We start from the raw sequence: 22,949 nt of genomic DNA, 5'->3' as shown, positions 1-22,949 counted from the left end.
CAGTGGCGCATGCTGAGCGCACTACAACCAGACGTGGCTGAAGCACATACTACAGCGTGAGCTGCACTCACACACAGAGACCTTGCAGACAGGCGTGAACAGTGCAGATGCAGAGCACTGTGCACTAGCGCTGCAAGACAAAAAAAAATTCTCTATCTACTCCTATATAGTGTGTTTGGAACCAATTTAGCTGAATACGGATGGAACCACCACACTAATAGGAGAAATCAGGAAAAATGTTCAATTAGCAAAAAAGGACAATGTATGAGGCAGTGACGCACGCTGAGCGCACTGCAACCAGACGTGGCTGAAGCACACACTACAGCGTGAGCTGCACTCACACACACAGACCTTGCAGACAGCGGTGAACAGTGCAGATGCAGAGCACTGTGCACTAGCACTGCAAGACAAAAAAAAAATTCTCTATCTACTCCTATATAGTGTGTTTGGAACCAATTTAGCTGAATACGGATGGAACCACCACACTAATAGGAGATATCAGGAAAAATTATCAATTAGCAAAAAAGGACAATGTATGAGGCAGTGACACACACTGAGTGCACTACAACCAGACGTGGCTGAAGCACACACTACAGCGTGAGCTGCACTCACACACAGAGACCTTGCAGACAGCTGTGAACAGCACAGAGAACTGTGCACTAGCGCTGCAAGGCACAGCGATTTATAAAGTAGCTTGGGTAAAGCAGAATAGAGCAAATAGGTAGCTAAAACTGTCCCTCAGAACAACAGCGTCCTATCCCTAACTGAATTCACAGCAGAGTGAGCTCAAAATGGCGGCGGCGGCTTTTATAGTGCATCATGACATCATTTCAGCAGCCAATCACAGCCATGCCATTAGTTAACATGCCTACATGCCTAACAGGATGTGCCCACACTTCTTAGGATCCTCATTGGCTGAATAAAATGAAACTGGCTCATTGCATTATGGGAACTTCCGATTCCGGTATACGATATTCTAAAAGTATCGGAATTAAGTATCAGAATTCCGATACCGCGAATATCGGCCGATACCCGATATTTCAGTATCAGAATGCTCAACACTATTTATGATGCTTTGCCAGGCCTTTACTGAAGCTGACTTCAGCAGTTGTATACTTGTGGGTCTTTCTGCCTTACGTTTTGTCTTAAGCATGTAAAAAGCATGCTTGATGGGGTTGAGATCTGGTGATTGACTCGGCCATGGCAGAATATCCCACTTCTTTGCCTTAAAAGCTCCAGGATTGCTTTCGCAGTATGTTTTGAGTCATTGTCCACCTGTACTGTGAAGCGCCTTTCTATCAACCTTGCTGCATTTGGTTGAATCTGAACAGAAAGTATAGCCTTGTGTTACGCTCACGCCCGGACTGACTGGCGTGAGCGTGGTTAGTGGTCCCACTGGGCCACGAACCGAGGAGTGCCTGGAGGGGTGTGACTAGGGGCCTCGCCAGATCCGACCATGAACAGAAGGCGGCTTAATCGACTCCGTGGTCCGAGGAGGGACGTGGGAGGTAGCCCAGGTGCTACTCCAGGTCAGACCCTGGTCACAGCTGTTGGCCCACACCGGGGAATGCAGGAACGGGCAGTTTTAGCTGATATGCAGACAGGCGGGTACTGGCAGGCACAGCTGGTATGCAGACAGGCGGGTGCTGCAGGCACGGCTGGTAAGCAGACTGGCGGGTACAGGCAAGCTCGGCTGGTATACAGACAGGTCAGTAGTGGCAGGTAGGAAAACAGGCTGGATAGGGACCAGTACAGACTGGGATACAGGAACAGAGACGCAGGTGCGGGGGGCGAGTGGAGCAGAGCAGAGCCGCAGGTGCGGAGGACAAGCGGAGCAGAGACGCAGGTGCGGAGGACAAGCGGAGTGGAGCAGAGCCGCAGGTGTGGAGGACAAGCGGAGTGGAGCCGCAGGTGCAGAGGACAAGCGGAGCAGAGCAGAGCCACAAGTGCAGAGGACAAGCGGAGCAGAGCAGAGCGAAGCAGAGCCGCAGGTGCGGAGGACAAGCATAGCAGATCGAATCAGAGCCGCAGGTGCGGAGGATAAGCGGTGTAGAGCAGAGCCGCAGGTGCGGTGGACAAACGGAGCAGAGCCGCAGGTGCAGAGGACAAGCGGAGCAAAGCCGCAGGTGCGGAGGACAAGCAGAGCAGAGCAGAGCCGCAGGTGCGAAGGACAAGCGGAGCAGAGCCGCAGGTGCAGAGGACAAGTGGAGCAGAGCAGAGCAGAGCCACATGTGTGGGCACGCAGGACAGGGCTCTGTTCACATGGAACAGACTGGGAAACACAGGAAGATAGCTAGAACACAGAAGGTAGATATGGAGGCAGGGAAACGGGATAAGCAGAACCAGATACACACAAGGTACTTGCAATGAAGTAGCGAGTGGACACAAAACTCACAAACAGAAGTACAGAGGCAAGTTAGGTACTGGTTCAGACACTGCAGGAAAAGGGAAGGATTGGACATAGAGACAAATAGGTAACAAGCTAGGACACAGTTCAGACAGGAACTGACACTGAAACGAGATACAGGAACGAGCCTGGGCATACAGCCCCCAGGGTGGCGAAAAAGACTAGAAGTCACAGATACAGGTAACGGGCCTGGGTACTCAGCCCTCAGGGTGGCGGAAAACAGTAGAAGTCACAGATACAGGTAACGGGCCTGGGTACACAGCCCCCAGGGTGGTGGAAACAGACAAGATACAGGACAGGACCTGGCAACTCAGTTGCACAGAACACACTAAAAGAAAGTGTTGCTCAGGCACCCCCTACTGGGTGGAGGAGGTTTAAGTATCCAGTGACTCACAGCAATAGGCTGGGGACGCATTAGGACTGTGCACACTGTAACTTTAAGAATCAGGAAGTAACAGCGCTGCCGCCCTAAGCCAGCAGACAAGAGACATGCACACAGCATACAAAGGAGCACAGTGAGCAGCCTGGACTGGTAGGTAAGTTGGCGGTCTTGCATGGTGGGAGATGGTAAGCCATGCCAGCACGCCGCCAGGGATGTTACACCTTGTACACTTCAGGATTCATCTGGCTGCTTCTGTCTTCATTCACACCATCAATAAACAACTAGTGACCCAGTGCCATTGGAAGCCATGCATGCCCTTGCCATCACACTGCCTCCTCCTTGTTTTACAGGGGATGTTTAGTGCTTTGGATAATGAGCTGTTCCAAGCCTTCTCCATACTTTCTTCTTCCAATCATTCTGGTACAGGTTGATGTTAGTTTCATCTATCCAAAGAATGCTTTTCCAGAACTGAGCAGCCTTCTTTAGATGTTTATTGGCAAATTTTAACCTGACCTTTCTATATTTAAGGCTGATTAATGGTTTGCACCTTGTGGTGAACCCTCTGTATTTGCTCTCATGAAGTCTTCTTTTTATTCTGAACTTAGATACTAGAGCACCTACTTTCTGAAGAGTATTCACTTGGGTAGGTGTTGAGAAGGATTTTTTCTTCCCCATGGAAAGAACCCTGTGATCGTGCACCACTGTTGTCTTCCATGGACGTCCGGGCCTTTTTGAGTTCCCAAGCTCACCAGAACACTCTTCTTTTTTTTTTTTGCAGAATGTACCAAACTATTGTTTGACCACTCCTAACATTTCTGCTATCTCTCTGATGGATTTCTTCAGCCTAATGATGGTCTGTTTCTCCACCATTGAGGGCTCGTTTGACTGCATGCTGTGGGTTCACAGCAACAGCTTCCAAATGTAAATGCCACACCTAGCATCCGCTTCAAACCTTTTACCTGCTTAATTAATGATGGATTAAAGAGGGAATAGCCCATTAAAAAGCTTTTGCTATATCTGACCAATTACTTTTGGTCCCTTTTAAAAAGAGTTACATATTAAAGAGATTGATATCCTAAACTCTTACTCCAATTAGGATGTGAATACCCTTAAATTAAAGTTGAGCGTCTGCACTTTAAGTCCATATTGATTATATAGCTGTATCTTGAATGTGTTTTGGTAAACAGCTTAAATGGCAAAACTTGTGTCTCTGTCCAAATATTTCTGGACCTAACTGTATATAGTACCATTAATTCCACAGTGCTTTACAGACATCAGCATCTAAGGATAGGTCATCAATTACACAAGTCAGACAACCATTTAAAGAGGGTATCTACACACAATGTACTTTTAAGACATGTACGCTGCCGTGACTTGCGTGAAAAGGGCCTAATAAACATTAAACAGAATGAACATATGCATTGATATTTAAAAACGACTTGCTGTTCATATGTTCAGTATTTTGAGCTTCTCTAGTCTTAACTGCTTTCCATTTTTCAAAGAAAAGTTGTCAAAAGAAGTGATGCGACCATTCTTCAAGTGGCTTGTGCTCACTAGTTTATGCAGTACAAGTGAAAAGAAAACAATGGTGGGAAAAGACATTTCTGAAAGCACTCAGGAAATTAGATGTGCTGCTGATAACCCGATGTAATTAGATGTGCTGCCGATATCCCGGTGTAATCAGAAGATGTGCTGCCGATATCCTGCTGTAATCAGAAGATGTGCTGCCGACAACCTGGTGTAATCAGAAGATGTGCTACTGATATCCCGGTGTAATCAGATGTGCTGCCGATAACCAGGTGTGATCAGAAGATGTGCTGCCAATAACCTCGTGTAATCAGAAGATGTGCTACCGATAACCTGGTGTAATCAGAAGATGTGCTGCCGATAACCTGGTGTAATCAGAAGATGTACTACTGATATCCCGGAGTAATCAGAAGATGTGATTCCGATAACTGGGTGTAATCAGAAGATGTGCTGCCGATAACCGCGTGTAATCAGAAGATGTGCTGCCGATAACCGGGTGTAATAAGATGTGCTGCCGATAACCTGGTATAATAAGAAGATGTGCTGCCGATAACTGGGTGTAATCAGAAGATGTGCTGCCGATAACCTGGTGTGATCAGAAGATGTGCTGCTGATATCCCACAGTAATCAGAAGATGTGCTACTGATATCCTGGAGTAATCAGAAGATGTGCTGCCGATAACCGGGTGTAATCAGAAGATGTGCTGCCGATAACCGGGTGTAATCAGTGCACAGGGGCCCCAGGCAGCGGGGCAATGTTAGATGTTTGTCTAAACTGGGACTTGGCATTTGAACGTTTCTCTGGGGGTAGATCGTAGATCCACTGGGGGTACTTTTGTTCTGTTGCAGTGTAGACTCTCAAAAGTCTTCCATTGTTGTCAAAATTGGAAAACTTATTTTTTTTGTTGGACGTGTTCCAAGTTCACTTTATATACCTTATCAGGATAGAATAGGAACTCACACTGGAGAACTTAAAGTGCATATCATAGAGAGCAGGGAGAAACATACATAACAAGTTACAACACATAACATTAACTATGCACTGATGGAACTGCACCATCTGCTGTCAGTTCAATGTAATGCCTCCAACACATGCTGTAAGTCTAGTCCACCCATTCCGATGCACTAGATTTGCTTCTGATTTTCCACAGGGAAAAAATCAGCAGCCAATCTGCATCAAAATTCGCATCCCAATGATGTGGATTTTTTGTGCAGAATCACAGCAGATTTCTCCGTGTCACATGGAAGAGGGAAATCTGCTGCAGACCGCATCAAAATCTGACAAAAGCCGCATGAAATGGTATATGGTTTATGTATGTGCATCTATATATACTGTAGCACTACAGCAGTAAAAACACACTAATATTCTGCCCTAGAGGAGTATAGACCATGGGTATATTATAGCCTAGGCCAAACTATACCCCGGGGTATAAATTAGCCTAGACGAGATTATACTCCTGCTGCTGTAGATCAGATTTTTCACGCTTATGAGAACCATTGAGCGATATACTCAAAAACGGGGCCCCAGACGTTGCACATGGGCCCCAGACATCGCACAGGGGCCCCAGACTTCACACAGGATTGAGTGATATACTCAAGAACGGGCCCCAGACATCGCACAGGGGGTCCCAAACAGCGCACAGGGGCCCCAGACATCGCACAGGGGCCCCAGACATCACACATCGCACAGGGGCCCCAGACATCGCACAGGATTGAGTGATATACTCAAGAACGGGGCCCCAGACATCGCACAGGGGGTCCCAAACAGCGCACAAGGGCCCCAGACATCACACAGGGACCTCAGACATCGCACAGGGGCCCCAGACATCGCACAGGATTGAGTGATATACTCAAGAACAGGGCCCCAGACATCGCACAGGGGGTCCCAAACAGCGCACAGGGACCTCAGACATCGCACAGGGGCCTCAGACATCGCACAGGATTGAGTGATATACTCAAGAACAGGGCCCCAGACATCGCACAGGCGGTCCCAAACAGTGCACAGGGGGTCCCAGACAGCGCACAGGGGGGCAGAGACCGTACAGGGTCCCTGCGCGCTGTCTCTTCCCCCCTTGCGCGCTGTCTTTCCCCCCCCCCCGCTTGCGCGCTGTCTCTGCCCCCCTGTGCGCTGTCTGGGGCCCCGTGCGCTGTCTCTGCCCCCCCCCCCCTCATGTGCTGCACGGGGCCCCGTGCGCTGCCTGGGGTCCCGTTATTGAATATATCACTCATTGGTTCTCATAAGTGTGAAAACTCTGATCTACAGCAGATGGGGCATATTCTGACCCGGAGGGGTATAATCTGGCCTAGGCCACTTTAACCCCGGGTATATTCTGGGCGGGGGGTTAATCTGGCCTGTTACACCAATATAATCAGAAGATGTGCTGCCGATATCCCGGTGTAATCAGAAGATGTGCTGCCGATATCCCGGTGTAATCAGATGTTCTGCTGATATCCTGGTGTAATCAGAAGATGTGCGGCCTCATTAGATGTGCTGCCGATAACCCAGTGTCATTAGATGTGCTGCCGATAACCCAGTGTCATTAGATGTGCTGCCGATAACCCGGTGTCATTAGATGTGCTGCCGATAACCCAGTGTCATTAGATGTGCTGCTGATAACCCGGTGTCATTAGATGTGCTGCCGATAACCCGGTGTCATTAGATACGCTGCCGATAACCCGGTGTCATTATATGCGCTGCCGATAACCAGGTGTCATTAGAAGTGCTGCCGATAACCCGGTGTCATTAGATGTGCTGCCGATAACCCGGTGTCATTAGATGTGCTGCCGATAACCTGGTGTCATTAGATGTGCTGCCGATAACCCGGTGTCATTAGATGCGCTGCCGATAACCCGGTGTCATTAGATGCGCTGCCGATAACCCGGTGTCATTAGATGCGCTGCCGATAACCCGGTGTCATTAGATGCGCTGCCGATAAGCTGGTGTCATTATATGCGCTGCTGATAACCCGGTGTCATTATATGCGCTGCCGATAACCCGGTGTCATTATATGCGCTGCCGATAACCCGGTGTCATTATATGCGCTTCCGATAACCCGGTGTCATTAGATGCGCTGCCGATAACCCGGTGTCATTAGATGTGCTGCCGATAACCCGGTGTCATTAGATGTGCTGCCGATAACCCGGTGTCATTATATGCGCTGCCGATAACCCGGTGTCATTAGATGTGCTGCCGATAACCCGGTGTCATTAGATGCGCTGCCGATAACCCGGTGTCATTAGATGTGCTGCCGATAACCCGGTGTCATTAGATGCGCTGCCGATAACCCGGTGTCATTATATGCGCTGCCGATAACCCGGTGTCATTAGATGCGCTGCTGATAACCCGGTGTCATTAGATGTGCTGCTGATAACCCGGTGTCATTAGATGTGCTGCCGATATCCCGGTGTAATCAGAAGATGTGCTGCCGATAACCCGGTGTCATTATATGCGCTGCCGATAACCCGGTGTCATTAGATGTGCTGCCGATAACCCGGTGTCATTAGATGTGCTGCCGATAACCCGGTGTCATTATATGCGCTGCCGATAACCCGGTGTCATTAGATGTGCTGCCCATAACCCGGTGTCATTAGATGTGCTGCCGATAACCCGGTGTCATTAGATGTGCAGCCGATAACCCGGTGTCATTAGATGTGCTTTCAAAACGTGATGCAGTATGGAGACAGAATGATTGTAGTAGTGATCATGCTCTTCCCATCAGTTCTCAACTTTGGACCAAAATCGTCCTGTGTGAACGTGTCTATGTAAGAGCGCACACCAACCCTGCAGTAATGTGATTACCTGCCAAGCACATATCATTTCTTAGATTTGCATACAGGAATCTATATACATCCAACTCCTAAACTGCTGCAGCTCTAGGCAGGAGGGTGCAGGAGGGTCTGGGATACCAACCAGCAATATGGCCGCGCAGCTTCTCTAGGGCGTCAAGTTCCAAGTAGAGACGGTTGTTACGGGCAGCCTTGTCTCCGTGGTAGCAGAGCGGTGACGTCACAGCGTGATAACCAATGTATGACGTTCCTGGCCAGTCACATGCTTTGCTCTCTTCCTGTGTCTTTTCTTTTCGACCTTCGCAGACATCATGGAGGAGTACACCCGGGAGCCCTGGTAACTGAGACCCCATTATACTGTGACAGCAGGGGGAGCGCTGGGCGGCGGGTAGTATGTAACCCCAATGCTATGGCTGCTGGGGGATGGGGACTTGTAGTGACCGCACTCTCCTGGGTGACTTACGACTTCTCACTTGCCGGCTTGTTGCATCAGGTGTGTGACAGATGCGTGTACCCAGTTGTGGGAGCATGACACACATAGCATGTAGTAGGCGACCATGCCTGACTCCACACATACCTGTGTCCTGTCATGGTGGGGTGAGCCATGAGCTCCACTGGCTAAGGATGCATCATGCAGGCTCATCTTCTGGAGCACATGATTACACCTATGGCCACAGTCCCTGTATCATCTTATGGAGTACATGATTACACCTATGGCCACAGTCCCTGTATCATCTTATGGAGTACATGATTACACCTATGGCCACAGTCCCTGTATCATCTTATGGAGCACATGATTACACCTATGGCCACAGTCCCTGTATCATCTTATGGAGCACATGATTACACCTATGGCCACAGTCCTTCCATCATCTTCTGGAGCACATGATTACACCTATGGCCACAGTCCCTGTATCATCTTATGGAGCACATGATTACACCTATGGCCACAGTCCTTCCATCATCTTATGGAGCACATGATTACACCTATGGCCACAGCCCCTGCATCATCTTATGGAGCACATGATTACACCTATGGCCACAGTCCCTCTATCATCTTATGGAGCACATGATTACACCTATGGCCACAGTCCTTCCATCATCTTATGGAGCACATGATTACACCTATGGCCACAGTCCTTCCATCATCTTATGGAGCACATGATTACACCTATGGCCACAGTCCTTCCATCATCTTCTGGAGCACATGATTACACATATGGCCACAGTCCCTGCATCATCTTATGGAGCACATGATTACACCTATGGCCACAGTCCTTCCATCATCTTCTGGAGCACATGATTACACCTATGGCCACAGCCCCTGCATCATCTTATGGAGTACATGATTACACCTATGGCCACAGTCCCTGTATCATCTTATAGAGTACATGATTACACCTATGGCCACAGTCCCTGTATCATCTTATGGAGCACATGATTACACCTATGGCCACAGTCCCTGTATCATCTTATGGAGCACATGATTACACCTATGGCCACAGTCCTTCCATCATCTTATGGAGCACATGATTACACCTATGGCCACAGCCCCTGCATCATCTTATGGAGCACATGATTACACCTATGGCCACAGTCCCTCTATCATCTTATGGAGCACATGATTACACCTATGGCCACAGTCCTTCCATCATCTTATGGAGCACATGATTACACCTATGGCCACAGTCCTTCCATCATCTTATGGAGCACATGATTACACCTATGGCCACAGTCCTTCCATCATCTTCTGGAGCACATGATTACACATATGGCCACAGTCCCTGCATCATCTTATGGAGCACATGATTACACCTATGGCCACAGTCCTTCCATCATCTTCTGGAGCACATGATTACACATATGGCCACAGTCCCTGCATCATCTTATGGAGCACATGATTACACCTATGGCCACAGTCCCTGTATCATCTTATGGAGCACATGATTACACCTATGGCCACAGTCCTTCCATCATCTTCTGGAGCACATGATTACACCTATGGCCACAGTCCCTGCATCATCTTATGGAGCACATGATTACACCTATGGCCACAGTCCCTGCATCATCTTATGGAGCACATGATTACACCTATGGCCACAGTCCCTGTATCATCTTATGGAGCACATGATTACACCTATGGCCACAGTCCCTGTATCATCTTATGGAGCACATGATTACACCTATGGCCACAGTCCCTGTATCATCTTATGGAGCACATGATTACACCTATGGCCACAGTCCTTCCATCATCTTCTGGAGCACATGATTACACCTATGGCCACAGTCCCTGCATCATCTTATGGAGCACATGATTACACCTATGGCCACAGTCCCTGTATCATCTTATGGAGCACATGATTACACCTATGGCCACAGTCCTTGCATCATCTTATGGAGCACATGATTACACCTATGGCCACAGTCCCTGTATCATATGGAGCACATGATTACACCTATGGCCACAGTCCCTGTATCATCTTATGGAGCACATGATTACACCTATGACCACAGTCCTTCCATCATCTTATGGAGCACATGATTACACCTATGGCCACAGTCCTTCCATCATCTTATGGAGCACATGATTACACCTATGGCCACAGTCCTTCTATCATCTTCTGGAGCATATGATTACACATATGGCCACAGTCCCTGCATCATCTTATGGAGCACATGATTACACCTATGGCCACAGTCCTTCCATCATCTTCTGGAGCACATGATTACACCTATGGCCACAGTCCTTCCATCATCTTATGGAGCACATGATTACACCTATGGCCACAGTCCCTGCACCATCTTATGGAGCACATGATTACACCTATGGCCACAGTCCTTCCATCATCTTCTGGAGCACATGATTACACATATGGCCACAGTCCCTGCATCATCTTATGGAGCACATGATTACACCTATGGCCACAGTCCCTGTATCATCTTATGGAGCACATGATTACACCTATGGCCACAGTCCCTGTATCATCTTATGGAGCACATGATTACACCTATGGCCACAGTCCTTCCATCATCTTCTGGAGCACATGATTACACCTATGGCCACAGTCCCTGCATCATCTTATGGAGCACATGATTACACCTATGGCTACAGTCCTTCCATCATCTTATGGAGCACATGATTACACCTATGGCCACAGTCCTTCCATCATCTTATGGAGAACTGATTACACCTATGGCCACAGTCCTTCCATCATCTTATGGAGCACATGATTACACCTATGGCCACAGTCCCTGTATCATATGGAGCACATGATTACACCTATGGCCACAGTCCCTGTATCATCTTATGGAGCACATGATTACACCTATGGCCACAGTCCTTCCATCATCTTCTGGAGCACATGATTACACCTATGGCCACAGTCCTTCCATCATCTTATGGAGCACATGATTACACCTATGGCCACAGTCCTTCCATCATCTTCTGGAGCACATGATTACACCTATGGCCACAGTCCCTGCATCATCTTATGGAGCACATGATTACACCTATGGCCACAGTCCCTGTATCATCTTATGGAGCACATGATTACACCTATGGCCTCAGTCCTTGCATCATCTTATGGAGCACATGATTACACCTATGGCCACAGTCCCTGTATCATATGGAGCACATGATTACACTTATGGCCACAGTCCTTGCATCATCTTATGGAGCACATGATTACACCTATGGCCACAGTCCCTGCATCATCTTATGGAGCACATGATTACACCTATGGCCACAGTCCCTGCATCATCTTATGGAGCACATGATTACACCTATGGCCACAATCCCTGCATCATCTTATGGAGCACATGATTACACCTATGGCCACAGTCCTTCCATCATCTTCTGGAGCACATGATTACACCTATGGCCACAGTCCCTGCATCATCTTATGGAGCACATGATTACACCTATGGCCACAGTCCCTGTATCATCTTATGGAGCACATGATTACACCTATTGCCACAGTCCTTGCATCATCTTATGGAGCACATGATTACACCTATGGCCACAGTCCCTGTATCATATGGAGCACATGATTACACCTATGGCCACAGTCCCTGTATCATCTTATGGAGCACATGATTACACCTATGGCCACAGTCCTTCCATCATCTTCTGGAGCACATGATTACACCTATGGCCACAGTCCCTGCATCATCTTATGGAGCACATGATTACACCTATGGCCACAGTCCCTGCATCATCTTATGGAGCACATGATTACACCTATGGCCACAGTCCCTGTATCATCTTATGGAGCACATGATTACACCTATGGCCACAGTCCTTCCATCATCTTCTGGAGCACATGATTACACCTATGGCCACAGTCCTGGCATCATCTTATGGAGCACATGATTACACCTATGGCCACAGTCCCTGCATCATCTTATGGAGCACATGATTACACCTATGGCCACAGTCCCTGTATCATCTTATGGAGCACATGATTACACCTATGGCCACAGTCCTTCCATCATCTTCTGGAGCACATGATTACACCTATGGCCACAGTCCCTGCATCATCTTATGGAGCACATGATTACACCTATGGCCACAGTCCCTGCATCATCTTATGGAGCACATGATTACACCTATGGCCACAGTCCCTGTATCATGTTATGGAGCACATGATTACACCTATGGCCACAGTCCTTGCATCATCTTATGGAGCACATGATTACACCTATGGCCACAGTCCCTGCATCATCTTATGGAGCACATGATTACACCTATGGCCACAGTCCCTGCATCATCTTATGGAGCACATGATTATACCTATGACCACAGTCCCTGCATCATCTTATGGAGCACATGATTACACCTATGGCCACAGTCCCTGCATCATCTTATTGAGCACATGATTACACCTATGGCCACAGTCCTTGTATCATCTTATGGAGCACATGATTACACCTATGGCCACAGTCCCTGCATCATCTTATTGAGCACATGATTACACCTATGGCCACAGTCCTTGTATCATCTTATGGAGCACATGATTACACCTATGGCCACAGTCCTTCCATCATCTTATGGAGAACTGATTACACCTATGGCCACAGTCCTTCCATCATCTTATGGAGCACATGATTACACCTATGGCCACAGTCCTTCCATCATCTTATGGAGAACTGATTACACCTATGGCCACAGTCCTTCCATCATCTTATGGAGCACATGATTACACCTATGGCCACAGTCCTTGCATGCTGCCTGCCCAGATCAATGCTGAAGATGCTGAAGGCCACAGCAATCATAGTGGCATATGTCATGTTGGCACACTGCCTTCCTGGAGTTTCTGTTTTCTTAGGGTAAGGTTTCCCCTGACTTTCCAGTAATAAGGTCTGGCAGATTAGATTAATGCTGTGTATGTTTCTGTCTCTAGTCCGTGGAGGATTGTAGATGACTGTGGCGGTGCATTTACCATGGGCATTATTGGAGGGGGCATTTTTCAAGCCATCAAAGGATTCAGGAACTCTCCTCAGGTAAGTATAGTGTTCAGTGCAGCGGATTACACTAGGACTTGTATCAGTCACTTAGGTCCTGTGTATAATTATATAGTATTGGAATGCAGTGGTGGGGACCACACCAGGAAAAGAGACTCTTCTCCTTGAATCAGAGGAGACTGTAAACCTTATGGCTAGTTTGACTAGTGGCCAACAGGAAGGTACATATGGTGTCTGGCCAGTGAACATGTTCCCTCAAACTGTGTACATAGGGTTTAGTATGGAGAGCAGCGGACATGTTCACATTGAGTAAAAAGTGTTAGTTATCTTGAAAAACAAAGCCACACAGATGCCCTGTATAGATGCCTTATGGGGTAGGGCTTTATTTAAGGGGTATTCCAGCAAATGAATGTTATTCTTTGATAAAAAAAAAGTTACTTTATACAACTTTCCAGTATACTGTGTATCAATTCCTCAGGTTTGTTAAAGGGGTAGTACAGTCTCAGCAGTTCGTGGCTGTATGTGGTGGCCAGAGGTGAATGATAGCACAGAAAAGCCAAGCTGGATAGTGCTGCCCTTTTTGTCTCCTGTTTTTTCTTGTGAGAGGTACAGAAATGTTTTTAAAACCCCGTCCACCTCTGGCGACTGCATATAAACAGGTATTCCATTTCAACCATTAAAGGGAATCTGTCACCCCCCTGGGTGATATCAGACCTCTACTATGGGCATACAGGGTATAGAAAAGTAAATCTACACATACCTGTATGGCCCATAGTAGAGGTCTGATTGCAGAGAAATGTGTTTCTATAAACTCTGTTTTGCACAGGCATCCCCATCTAACTGTTTATTATTCCCCGAAATCCCGCCTATGTACTTAGTTACCATATCCCCCCCCCTCCCCTGCATGTCACAGGGCCCTGTGACATGCACTGTGCTCCCCGACTTACCAGGCATGCGCAGAGCGCCGCTCACATAGAGAGCTCTTTGCTTCATCCCGGCTCTGTCTGCCTGTGCACTGCGCTGCTGGGTTCTATTGCACATGCCCGCGAAATGAGGGAGCACAGTGCACGTGACAGCGCCCTGTGATGTACAGGGGAGGGGGGGAACATGATAATTAAGCATACAGGCGGGGATTTGGGGGAATAATAAGCATATAGGCGGGAATTTCGGGGATTAATAAAAAGATGGGTGTGGATTTCTTGGCGTCCCCCGGACGCCAAGCCTGTGCAAAATGGAGTTTATAAAAACACTTTTCTCTGCAAGTAGACCTCTACTATGGGCCATACAGGTAAGTATAGATTTACTTTTCTATAGCCTGTATGGCCATAGTAGAGGTCAGATAACTCCCAGGGGGGTGACAGATTCCCTTTAAGGGCTGAGATGGAATTTACCACTTGAAATCAGTTTTCCCACAAACAAAGTACATGTTAATTAATACATCTTGGAATAATAATAGGTTACACTATTGGATGTGTTTAAATAAAATGTTCCTGTGCTGAGATAATCTTATAAATGTGTCCTGCTGTGTACTGTGTAATGGCTGTGTCTGACCGTACAGGAACATGGTCTGATCATACCACATCTCCTGGACCGGGGAGGAAGGGAAAGAGTATACAGACATTACAGCCCGGGATCACAGCTGATTATTTCTGTGAGATAAAACATTTCCCTGCCTGTTTTTAAGCCATGTTTTATCTCACAGAAAGAATCATTTGTGATGTCCTGGCTGTATACTCTTTTTCTTGCTCCTCAATAGTCCTTAATCGGTGTGTCCAGGAATAATTGGTAATCTTATGACATATCATTTACAGGGTGTTCAGCACCGTATGAAGGGCAGTTTTTTTGCTATACGAACCCGGGCCCCACAACTAGGAGGTAAGACAAAGCTTCATTCCTTTTTTTCCCTCATCTACATCTGGTGATTGTAAGATTCTGTATTGTCACAGTTTTACTGACCACTATATATACTACATAACACAACTTTCATCCTGATGTTGGACTGTGCATTTACAGCCATTCAAGGTTCTGCATCATTCTGTGGTTTCTGTTATGGAAACTATAACCCTTGATTGTTCTACATAAAGACCTTGGGCTGCAAAGTGTTCTCCTCAAGTGAAAATAACTGTGTGGGTGATGGCCTAACTAGAAGATCAAGTTTTTTTTATAAGTGAATATAACAAAAAAAACCTGTTCCCGGTAATTCTCAATGAGCAAACTGTGCAGTAGTGTCTGTATACAAGTATATGCGGCGACTGTGTGTGAGCACATAAATTGGGGAAAGGGTCATTGCAGCTACTGGCAGACTTGCATGATTCCTTGCCTGTGTATTTATTCCTCCTAAGCTTTTAAGAAAGAGGTAACTGCCAAAATTAGCAATATTGGAAGCCGCTGTACTTCAATTAACCTGTTTTCTGGTATTGCAGTGTTACTGTCACGGGTGTGTCAGAAGTGACAGACAGTCGCCTTGCAGTTTGTTGCAGGAGATCTCTACGTTTGGCATTACAGACACCTTCTTAGAGGCTGTCTCTCTAGGACCCAGCGGCTACCTTCCTCTGGCTAATTAACACCCTGGCCTGGGTATATAAATACCTGCTGTCTGCTAGAGGGAGGTGCCGGCGATACTCATTAACATTTGTGAAGGCTTGGAGCAAGTGCATTACTTCATCCTCTCTGGAGCTATGAGGACGGGTGTTCATCTCTCTGAAGTCGACTAAAAGCTAAGCTATCTTCCCTTGTTTGTTCCCCCTTGTTGTCTTTAGTGGTCATTGGGGATCGACTAGTGCTCATCTCCTCTCTTCCCAAGCCAGGGCCAAACGCCAGGGAAAGACAGGGCGAGGTTCGCGTGCAGCGATTGGTGAAGAGCCAATATAGGGATGTTAGTGGAGACAGGGTGATACTAGATCAGCCTAGGAGGTCTCCACTTCCCCCTTTCTCTACAGTCTGGGCTCCCTTTCCCTCTTCCCTTTGTGTTGCACTAAGTCATTCCCACACCTTGCGTGACAGTTACTAACTTACCTGTATACCACCCATTCTAAGGACCACGATTTGCTTAAAGCATACATGTCAAACTCTGGCCCTCAGCTTGATTATATTTGGCCCGCAACACCAGAACCACCACCCCTACATGGGGCCATTATTCTGTATGGAGGACTATGTGGGGCCATTATACTGTATGGAGGACTATGTGGGGCCATTATACTGTATGGAGGACTATGTGGGGCCATTATACTGTATGGAGGACTATGTGGGGCCATTATACTGTATGGAGGACTATGTGGGGCCATTATACTGTATGGAGGACTATGTGGGGCCATTATACTGTATGGAGGACTATGTGGGGCCATTATACTGTATGGAGGACTATGTGGGGCCATTATACTGTATGGAGGACTATGTGGGGCAATTATACTGTATGGAGGACTACGTGGGGCAATTATACTGTATGGAGGACTACGTGGGGCCCATTATTCTGTACGGAGGACTACGTGGGGCCCATTATTCTGTACGCAGGACTACGTGGGGCCCATTATTCTGTACGCAGGACTACGTGGGGCCCATTATTCTGTACGCAGGACTACGTGGGGCCCATTATTCTGTACGCAGGACTACGTGGGGCCCATTATTCTGTACGCAGGACTACGTGGGGCCCATTATTCTGTACGCAGGACTACGTGGGGCCCATTATTCTGTACGCAGGACTACGTGGGGCCCATTATTCTGTACGCAGGACTACGTGGGGCCCATTATTCTGTACGCAGGACTACGTGGGGCCCATTATTCTGTACGCAGGACTACGTGGGGCCCATTATTCTGTATACTGGTTGGCCTGCGACTTTGTCCATGGCCCTCTGTGAGTTTGAGTTTCACATCCCTGGCTTAAAGGAACACTAAACTTACAAACGTAATTCAAAGAGGACCATTTTCTGAATGATACTGAAAGTCAATCTTGTTAAAATCCTGCAGAGATTAAAATGGGTTAATCCCCTGGTAATCAGTGCCATCTCCAGCTAGTTTTGGCTGTAGCCTCACCTTTCGGGGAAAAGGGAAGGCGCTTAGTGAATTTTGTCCTACTATAGACAGGGCACAGTAGATTGCCCTCTGATATAGCCAGTCATTTTACAACCACACACAGGACTGTGAGCGGAGGAGAAGAGATATTGTTGAGCTCCTGAGACCTATAGAGCTTTTTGTCCCTGATCTCCCCATTGGTCTTCTGTCTATATTGTTTGCTTCTATACCAATAACTGGCTTCAGTGGCCTATACCACTAAGGCCAGTGATTGCCTGAAGCTGTCAGGTGGAGTTTCTGGGTTCTGTCTGCTACAGTCAATGTAAGGCCACGGCCCCACTATCAGTATTCGGTCAGTATTTTTTCTCAGGAGTTGGAGCCAAAACCAGGTGAGGAACAGTCAGAGAAAAAGTATAATAGAAACAGGTCACCAATTCTGCATTTATCACCCTCTCCTGGTTTTGGCTCCCACTCCTGAGAAAAAACACTGATCAAATACTGACCAAATACTGATAGTGGGGCCGTGGCCTAAACCGAAGCCTAGTGGGGAACGATGGGGATGAAATGGGTGAGTATATCTTATCTATTTATTTTGACAATATTGGTTGCTGCTTGTGGGCAACTTTTTAATTAATTTGTACAACCCCTTAATTCTTTGTGCATTTTTAATGTTTATTGTTCTTTTGTAGTTAATATGTCATGATGACAGACCTCTAATAGAGCATCTGCATGATCTGGTGCTCGTTAAAACATTTTACAGATGCTGTAAGTCGTGGGTCAGCAAACTTTTGCCACTTGTGCCACAGATGGCACTTTGGTCCTGCTTGCCTGGCACACTGGGTTGCATGGACATACAACTTTGCAATCATGGGCACAGCTGCCAGTGAGCATAGTTTTGACTGTGACAAAAGCCATGCTGTGTACTCCGTAAGGTAAACAGGTGGGTATAACATCAGGCTGGCTAATACCAAGGTATTGAACAATGGTTAAGAGAGGAGATGATAGCTGGTGCTCATAAGTTTCTCTTTGGCCATGTGCCCACGATGCAGAAATGCTCTGGATTTTTCCTGAGCGTTTCTGCATCTCCCTGGCAGAAAAAACACATGCGGATTGTACATGCGGATTGTACATGTGGATTGTACATGTGGATTGTACATGCGGATTGTACATGCGTTTTCCTGCCAGGGACATGCGGATGTGAAGCGTTCTTCACATGCATTTCCGCATGCGGGTTGACAAGCGCTTTCCAAGTGATTTTAGCATCACTTGGAAAGTGCTTGTCAACTTGGTCACACTATATAAATCAATGCAACTGGCATGGATAATGTGACCGAAAGAATGGTAAAAAATAAATATATACTTACCCCCTGATGGCCCCCGGTGTCTTTATTCGATGCATCCAGGCTTGCCGGCAGCTCGCGGTAGACTAAAGGACCTGCCGACATTAGAGGTCGCGTGACCCGTCACATGACTAAATGACGTCATGGCAGGTCCTTTTCAGACCACCGCGAGCTGCCGACATCGCTAAAGAACACTGGGGGCCATCAGAAGGTAAGTATAATATACATTTTATATTTTATTCTTTAACAGGTACTATGGTACCCGGGTCCGGAGGAGACGTCTCCTCTTCTCCAAACCCGGGTACCATCTGCACATTGAAACGCTTGGATTCCGCATGTACAGATGTAGTGATGCGGATGACATGCGGTCCAATGCAAGTCAATGGTGGCGAAAACGCAGCGCTTCCGCAAAATAATTGGTAATGCTGCGGATTTTTCCGCAATGATAATCCGCAATGATAATCCGCAACGGAAATTTCCGCAGCATGTGCACAGCACATGGGGATTATCATTGGGGAACATGGCAGGCCTTCTTCCAAGCGGTTTTTAAGCGTTTCTGCAGCGGAATTGCCGCTATGGAAATGCTTAAACGCATAGTGGGCACACAGCCTTTCTCCTCCTTCTCTCCATAGAACTTTATGAGCACCAATTATCACCTCCTATCTCAGTAATGGGAAAATCTGTAGCCACTGAATACAGAATTTACCAAAGAATTGAGAGGAAAAGATCAATCCTGGAGGTAAAAGCAGCAGATATATTATACAGTTTCTTATTGTCATGTGTACTATTGATTTAGGAAATAAAAATGAATACTGCGGTTACTCTTTAACTTTTACGGCAGTGAAACTCTCAAACACTAAAATTCCTCTTTCTGTCTTTATTTTTTTAAGGTAGCTTTGCAGTATGGGGTGGTCTATTCTCAATGATAGACTGCAGTATGGTTAAAATCCGGGGGAAGGAAGATCCCTGGAATTCTATCACTAGTGGAGCGATGACTGGGGCAATCTTGGCTGCCAGAAGTAAGTATCTGGATTCACAAAGTACAGTGTGTTTTTTACGATCACATTATACAATTAGATTTTGTGACATTGTGCTTTACCGTAGTACTTAGTTTGCCAATTTTTCTGATTTTCTCAGATGGTCCTGTTGCCATGGTGGGCTCTGCTGCAATGGGTGGAATCCTTTTGGCCTTGATAGAAGGAGCAGGAATCTTATTGACACGATTTGCCTCTTCACAGTTTGTAAATGGTGAGTGAAGCTGCAAACATATTTTGGTTGCGGATACGAGACACGGGGTACATGCCTGAATAGTGTGTTTGGTTTCTTTACTGGAGCTTGTGTCTATGGGCTCGTTCTTCAGATGTGCATCTTTTCAGTCCATGGGCTTTCTGTGCAACCGACCACAGACAGACAAATTGTAGCTAATGTTATAATCCATATGGACATTATTCTACACAGCCGATGGAAAATAATTGCAAAATTCAGACCAGAATAATAGAAGGCAGTTCCTGCACCCACCTGTGATGCGGACAAGCCCACAGAGCCAACCATGTCCACAATTTGTGGGCGTTACTGGTCTGGGGTTGACTCGGTGGTCGTTGATCTGGAGTTTAGAATGCTTATAACATTTCTTTTCCCCCTCCTATTTCTTTAGGTCCACCAATACCTGAAGACTCATCCCAGCTGAGCCCAGCATCCCCATTTGGTAGTTACCAGCAATACCAGTGAAAGAACGATATGAAAGACTTGAAACGCATCCCCGGGAACAATTACCGCCATACCATGTGCACATTTGGATCCTTTAGCTTCTGAGTTATGGTTCGGGCTGTGAATGCATGGACTGCTAAGGAACTTGGAACGCGAATATGACAGCACCTATCGAATAACTTCTACATAAGTTACATGGTTAGAATGATCCAATAAGGGCTATGAGTACCCAGAATATATTCGTTAAAAGTTCACAGATTTTGCCCTTGAACACTTAAAGTATGGGTGTAACTAATGTATCATTTGATTATGTTTGTTAGGGTCATCATAAAATCAAAGATATTTTAAAGCCTAAAGATATTCAGCATTAATTTTTATGTGAAAGTAATGCTGAAATGGAATGTTACTGGAGCAGAAATTTCTTCAGTCGATTTGGGAAAAAAAAACAATTTTAAACTATAGTTGCAAGAAATGTTGTCTTATCTGTACACTATAGGTCTGTATCAATGATATTTTGTATCCAATGGATATTGTGCTGTACACTTTTTGCCGCATGTTTTCATCAATACTAAAGTGCCATGTTGGTGTTCCAAAGTTTCTGTGTATTGAAATGACCATAATGCGTACTTTTTCTACAAAAGTAACAAGGATTTATTAATTACATTCACTTTAGAACGAACAGCAGTGTCTACATTATAGTATGTATATTTTTTTATTATATCCATTGCATAGTTTCTTACCATTACAAAAATGGGCTTCTCAAAAGTTAGAAAATTGTCCTAACCCTCCTTTTTGTTTTTAATTAAATTTAATTAATTTAATTTCAATTTCAAAATGGAGTTTTCTGCTGTTTTGGGAATTCAGGGGCTCTGTAAAATGATACCAACTATCTATTCCAACATCATCTGTGCTCCAAAAGTCAGATAGCGCTTCTCCCCAGTTTTGTTAAAATGAAACATTTGCAGCTAATATAACATTTTAGCGGTCTATTTTTTTCAATGGGACATTGTATTAAAATTCTGTTTGACACTTGTGAGTTCAAAATACTTTGTACACCTCTAAATGAACTCCTTGATTGGTATAGTTTCAAACATGCGGTCACTTATGGGGTTTTTTCTCTGTTCTGTCACCTAAGGGGCTCTGCTAATGCGACATGACATCAGCATCTATTTCAGCCAAAATTGCACTCCAAAAGTCAATTAGTGCTCCTTCCAATCCAAGCCTGCCGTAAGATCAAAAAGTAGGATTTAGCCACTTACGGGGGGCATCACTGTATTCAGGAGAAATTGCAGAGCAAATTTGTAGAGTCTACTTTTTTATTACTTCTTGTTATATGAAAAAATTGAGGCTAAACCATCATTTTAGTGGAACTGCTCAATGTTATATTATGGGTTAAACAAAAACTAGTTTGCAAAATTGGGTCTCTTGTGGAGGGGGGCAGCCCTTCTCTTTAGGCACCTCAAGATCTCAGCAGATTTGACATGGCATTAATCTGTTCAAACCAAATTTGCACTCCTTCCCTTCCGAGCCCTGCCATGTGCCTAAACAAGCAATATTTGACCACATATTGAATATTGCCAGTTTCAAGAGTAATTGCTTAACAAATTATGGGTTGTATCTTCGATTATCCTTGTGAAAATGAAACATTTTAGACTAGAGGAACATTTTTCTGGAAAAAAAGTTATTTTTTTGCATCCTAATGTTATAAACTTTTTTTGAAATACCTATGGGCACAGAATAGTCAATACAGCCAGTGTCCCATCAAGGCCTTCTCGCCAATGTGCAAATACCCGAGAGAAATATGCGCTTTGCTCTTCTTTCCCCAGCTAAACTTGGCGTCATTGAATGGACAACTTAAAGGGGTTGTCTACTACTTGAACAACCCCTGCTCAAGCTATCTTTCCCCCTTGTAAAATAATAACACTTATACTCACCTCCGATGCTGACATGTGTGACATTGTCACATGATTCCTGCAGCCAATCAGATCTTGCTTCACTCCCCGTCTTCACACGTATCACATACATCCGTGGGAAGTAAGAGAGCAGCAGCTCTTTCGTCTTTCGGATGTGTGATACGTCCAAAGGAAGTGAGCACGAAGCTAGAGCTAACTGACTGCATGGATCACTGGGGGAGCCAATGCCGGCACTGGAGGTGAGTATAAGTGTTATTGTTTTACAAGGAGGAAACCTAGGGATTCAGAAAGGGCAGTCCGAGTAGTGGACAACCTCTAACTTTTTTTGAAGATCCAATATCTGCTTGCAGGAGTTATCCAGGGTTAAGCTATCACTGATTACTTGAATCTGGATAACAAATGAAGAGTGTACACTCT

At 46.1% G+C, this 22,949-nt stretch overlaps 1 protein-coding gene across 1 annotated transcript; it reads left to right on the top strand.

Moving 5' to 3' along the window:
- The first annotated feature begins 8,316 nt into the window (after positions 1–8,316).
- On the top strand, positions 8,317–21,446 carry TIMM17A (translocase of inner mitochondrial membrane 17A). The gene is made up of 6 exons (XM_073666684.1): positions 8,317–8,438; positions 13,504–13,603; positions 15,376–15,439; positions 19,803–19,931; positions 20,050–20,160; positions 20,567–21,446. The coding sequence occupies exons 1-6, from the start codon at positions 8,413–8,415 to the stop codon at positions 20,638–20,640; spliced, it is 504 nt and encodes a 167-aa protein (XP_073522785.1). The 5' UTR covers positions 8,317–8,412; the 3' UTR covers positions 20,641–21,446.
- The last annotated feature ends 1,503 nt before the right edge of the window (positions 21,447–22,949 follow it).

Source organism: Phyllobates terribilis, unplaced genomic scaffold, assembly GCF_046119375.1.
Source record: "Phyllobates terribilis strain yellow unplaced genomic scaffold, ASM4611937v1 Scaffold_2__4_contigs__length_985480577, whole genome shotgun sequence".
Classification (NCBI taxonomy): domain Eukaryota; kingdom Metazoa; phylum Chordata; class Amphibia; order Anura; family Dendrobatidae; genus Phyllobates; species Phyllobates terribilis.
This window is presented reverse-complemented; position numbering and strand designations above follow the sequence as displayed.

Excerpts from the sequence above, each read along its gene's own strand:
- TIMM17A (XM_073666684.1), top strand. The coding sequence starts at position 8,413 with ATGGAGGAGTACACCCGGGAGCCCTG. Across the intron at positions 13,604-15,375 it reads GATTCAGGAACTCTCCTCAG|GGTGTTCAGCACCGTATGAA; the intron begins GTAAGTATAGTG and ends TATCATTTACAG. Across the intron at positions 19,932-20,049 it reads GGCAATCTTGGCTGCCAGAA|ATGGTCCTGTTGCCATGGTG; the intron begins GTAAGTATCTGG and ends TGATTTTCTCAG.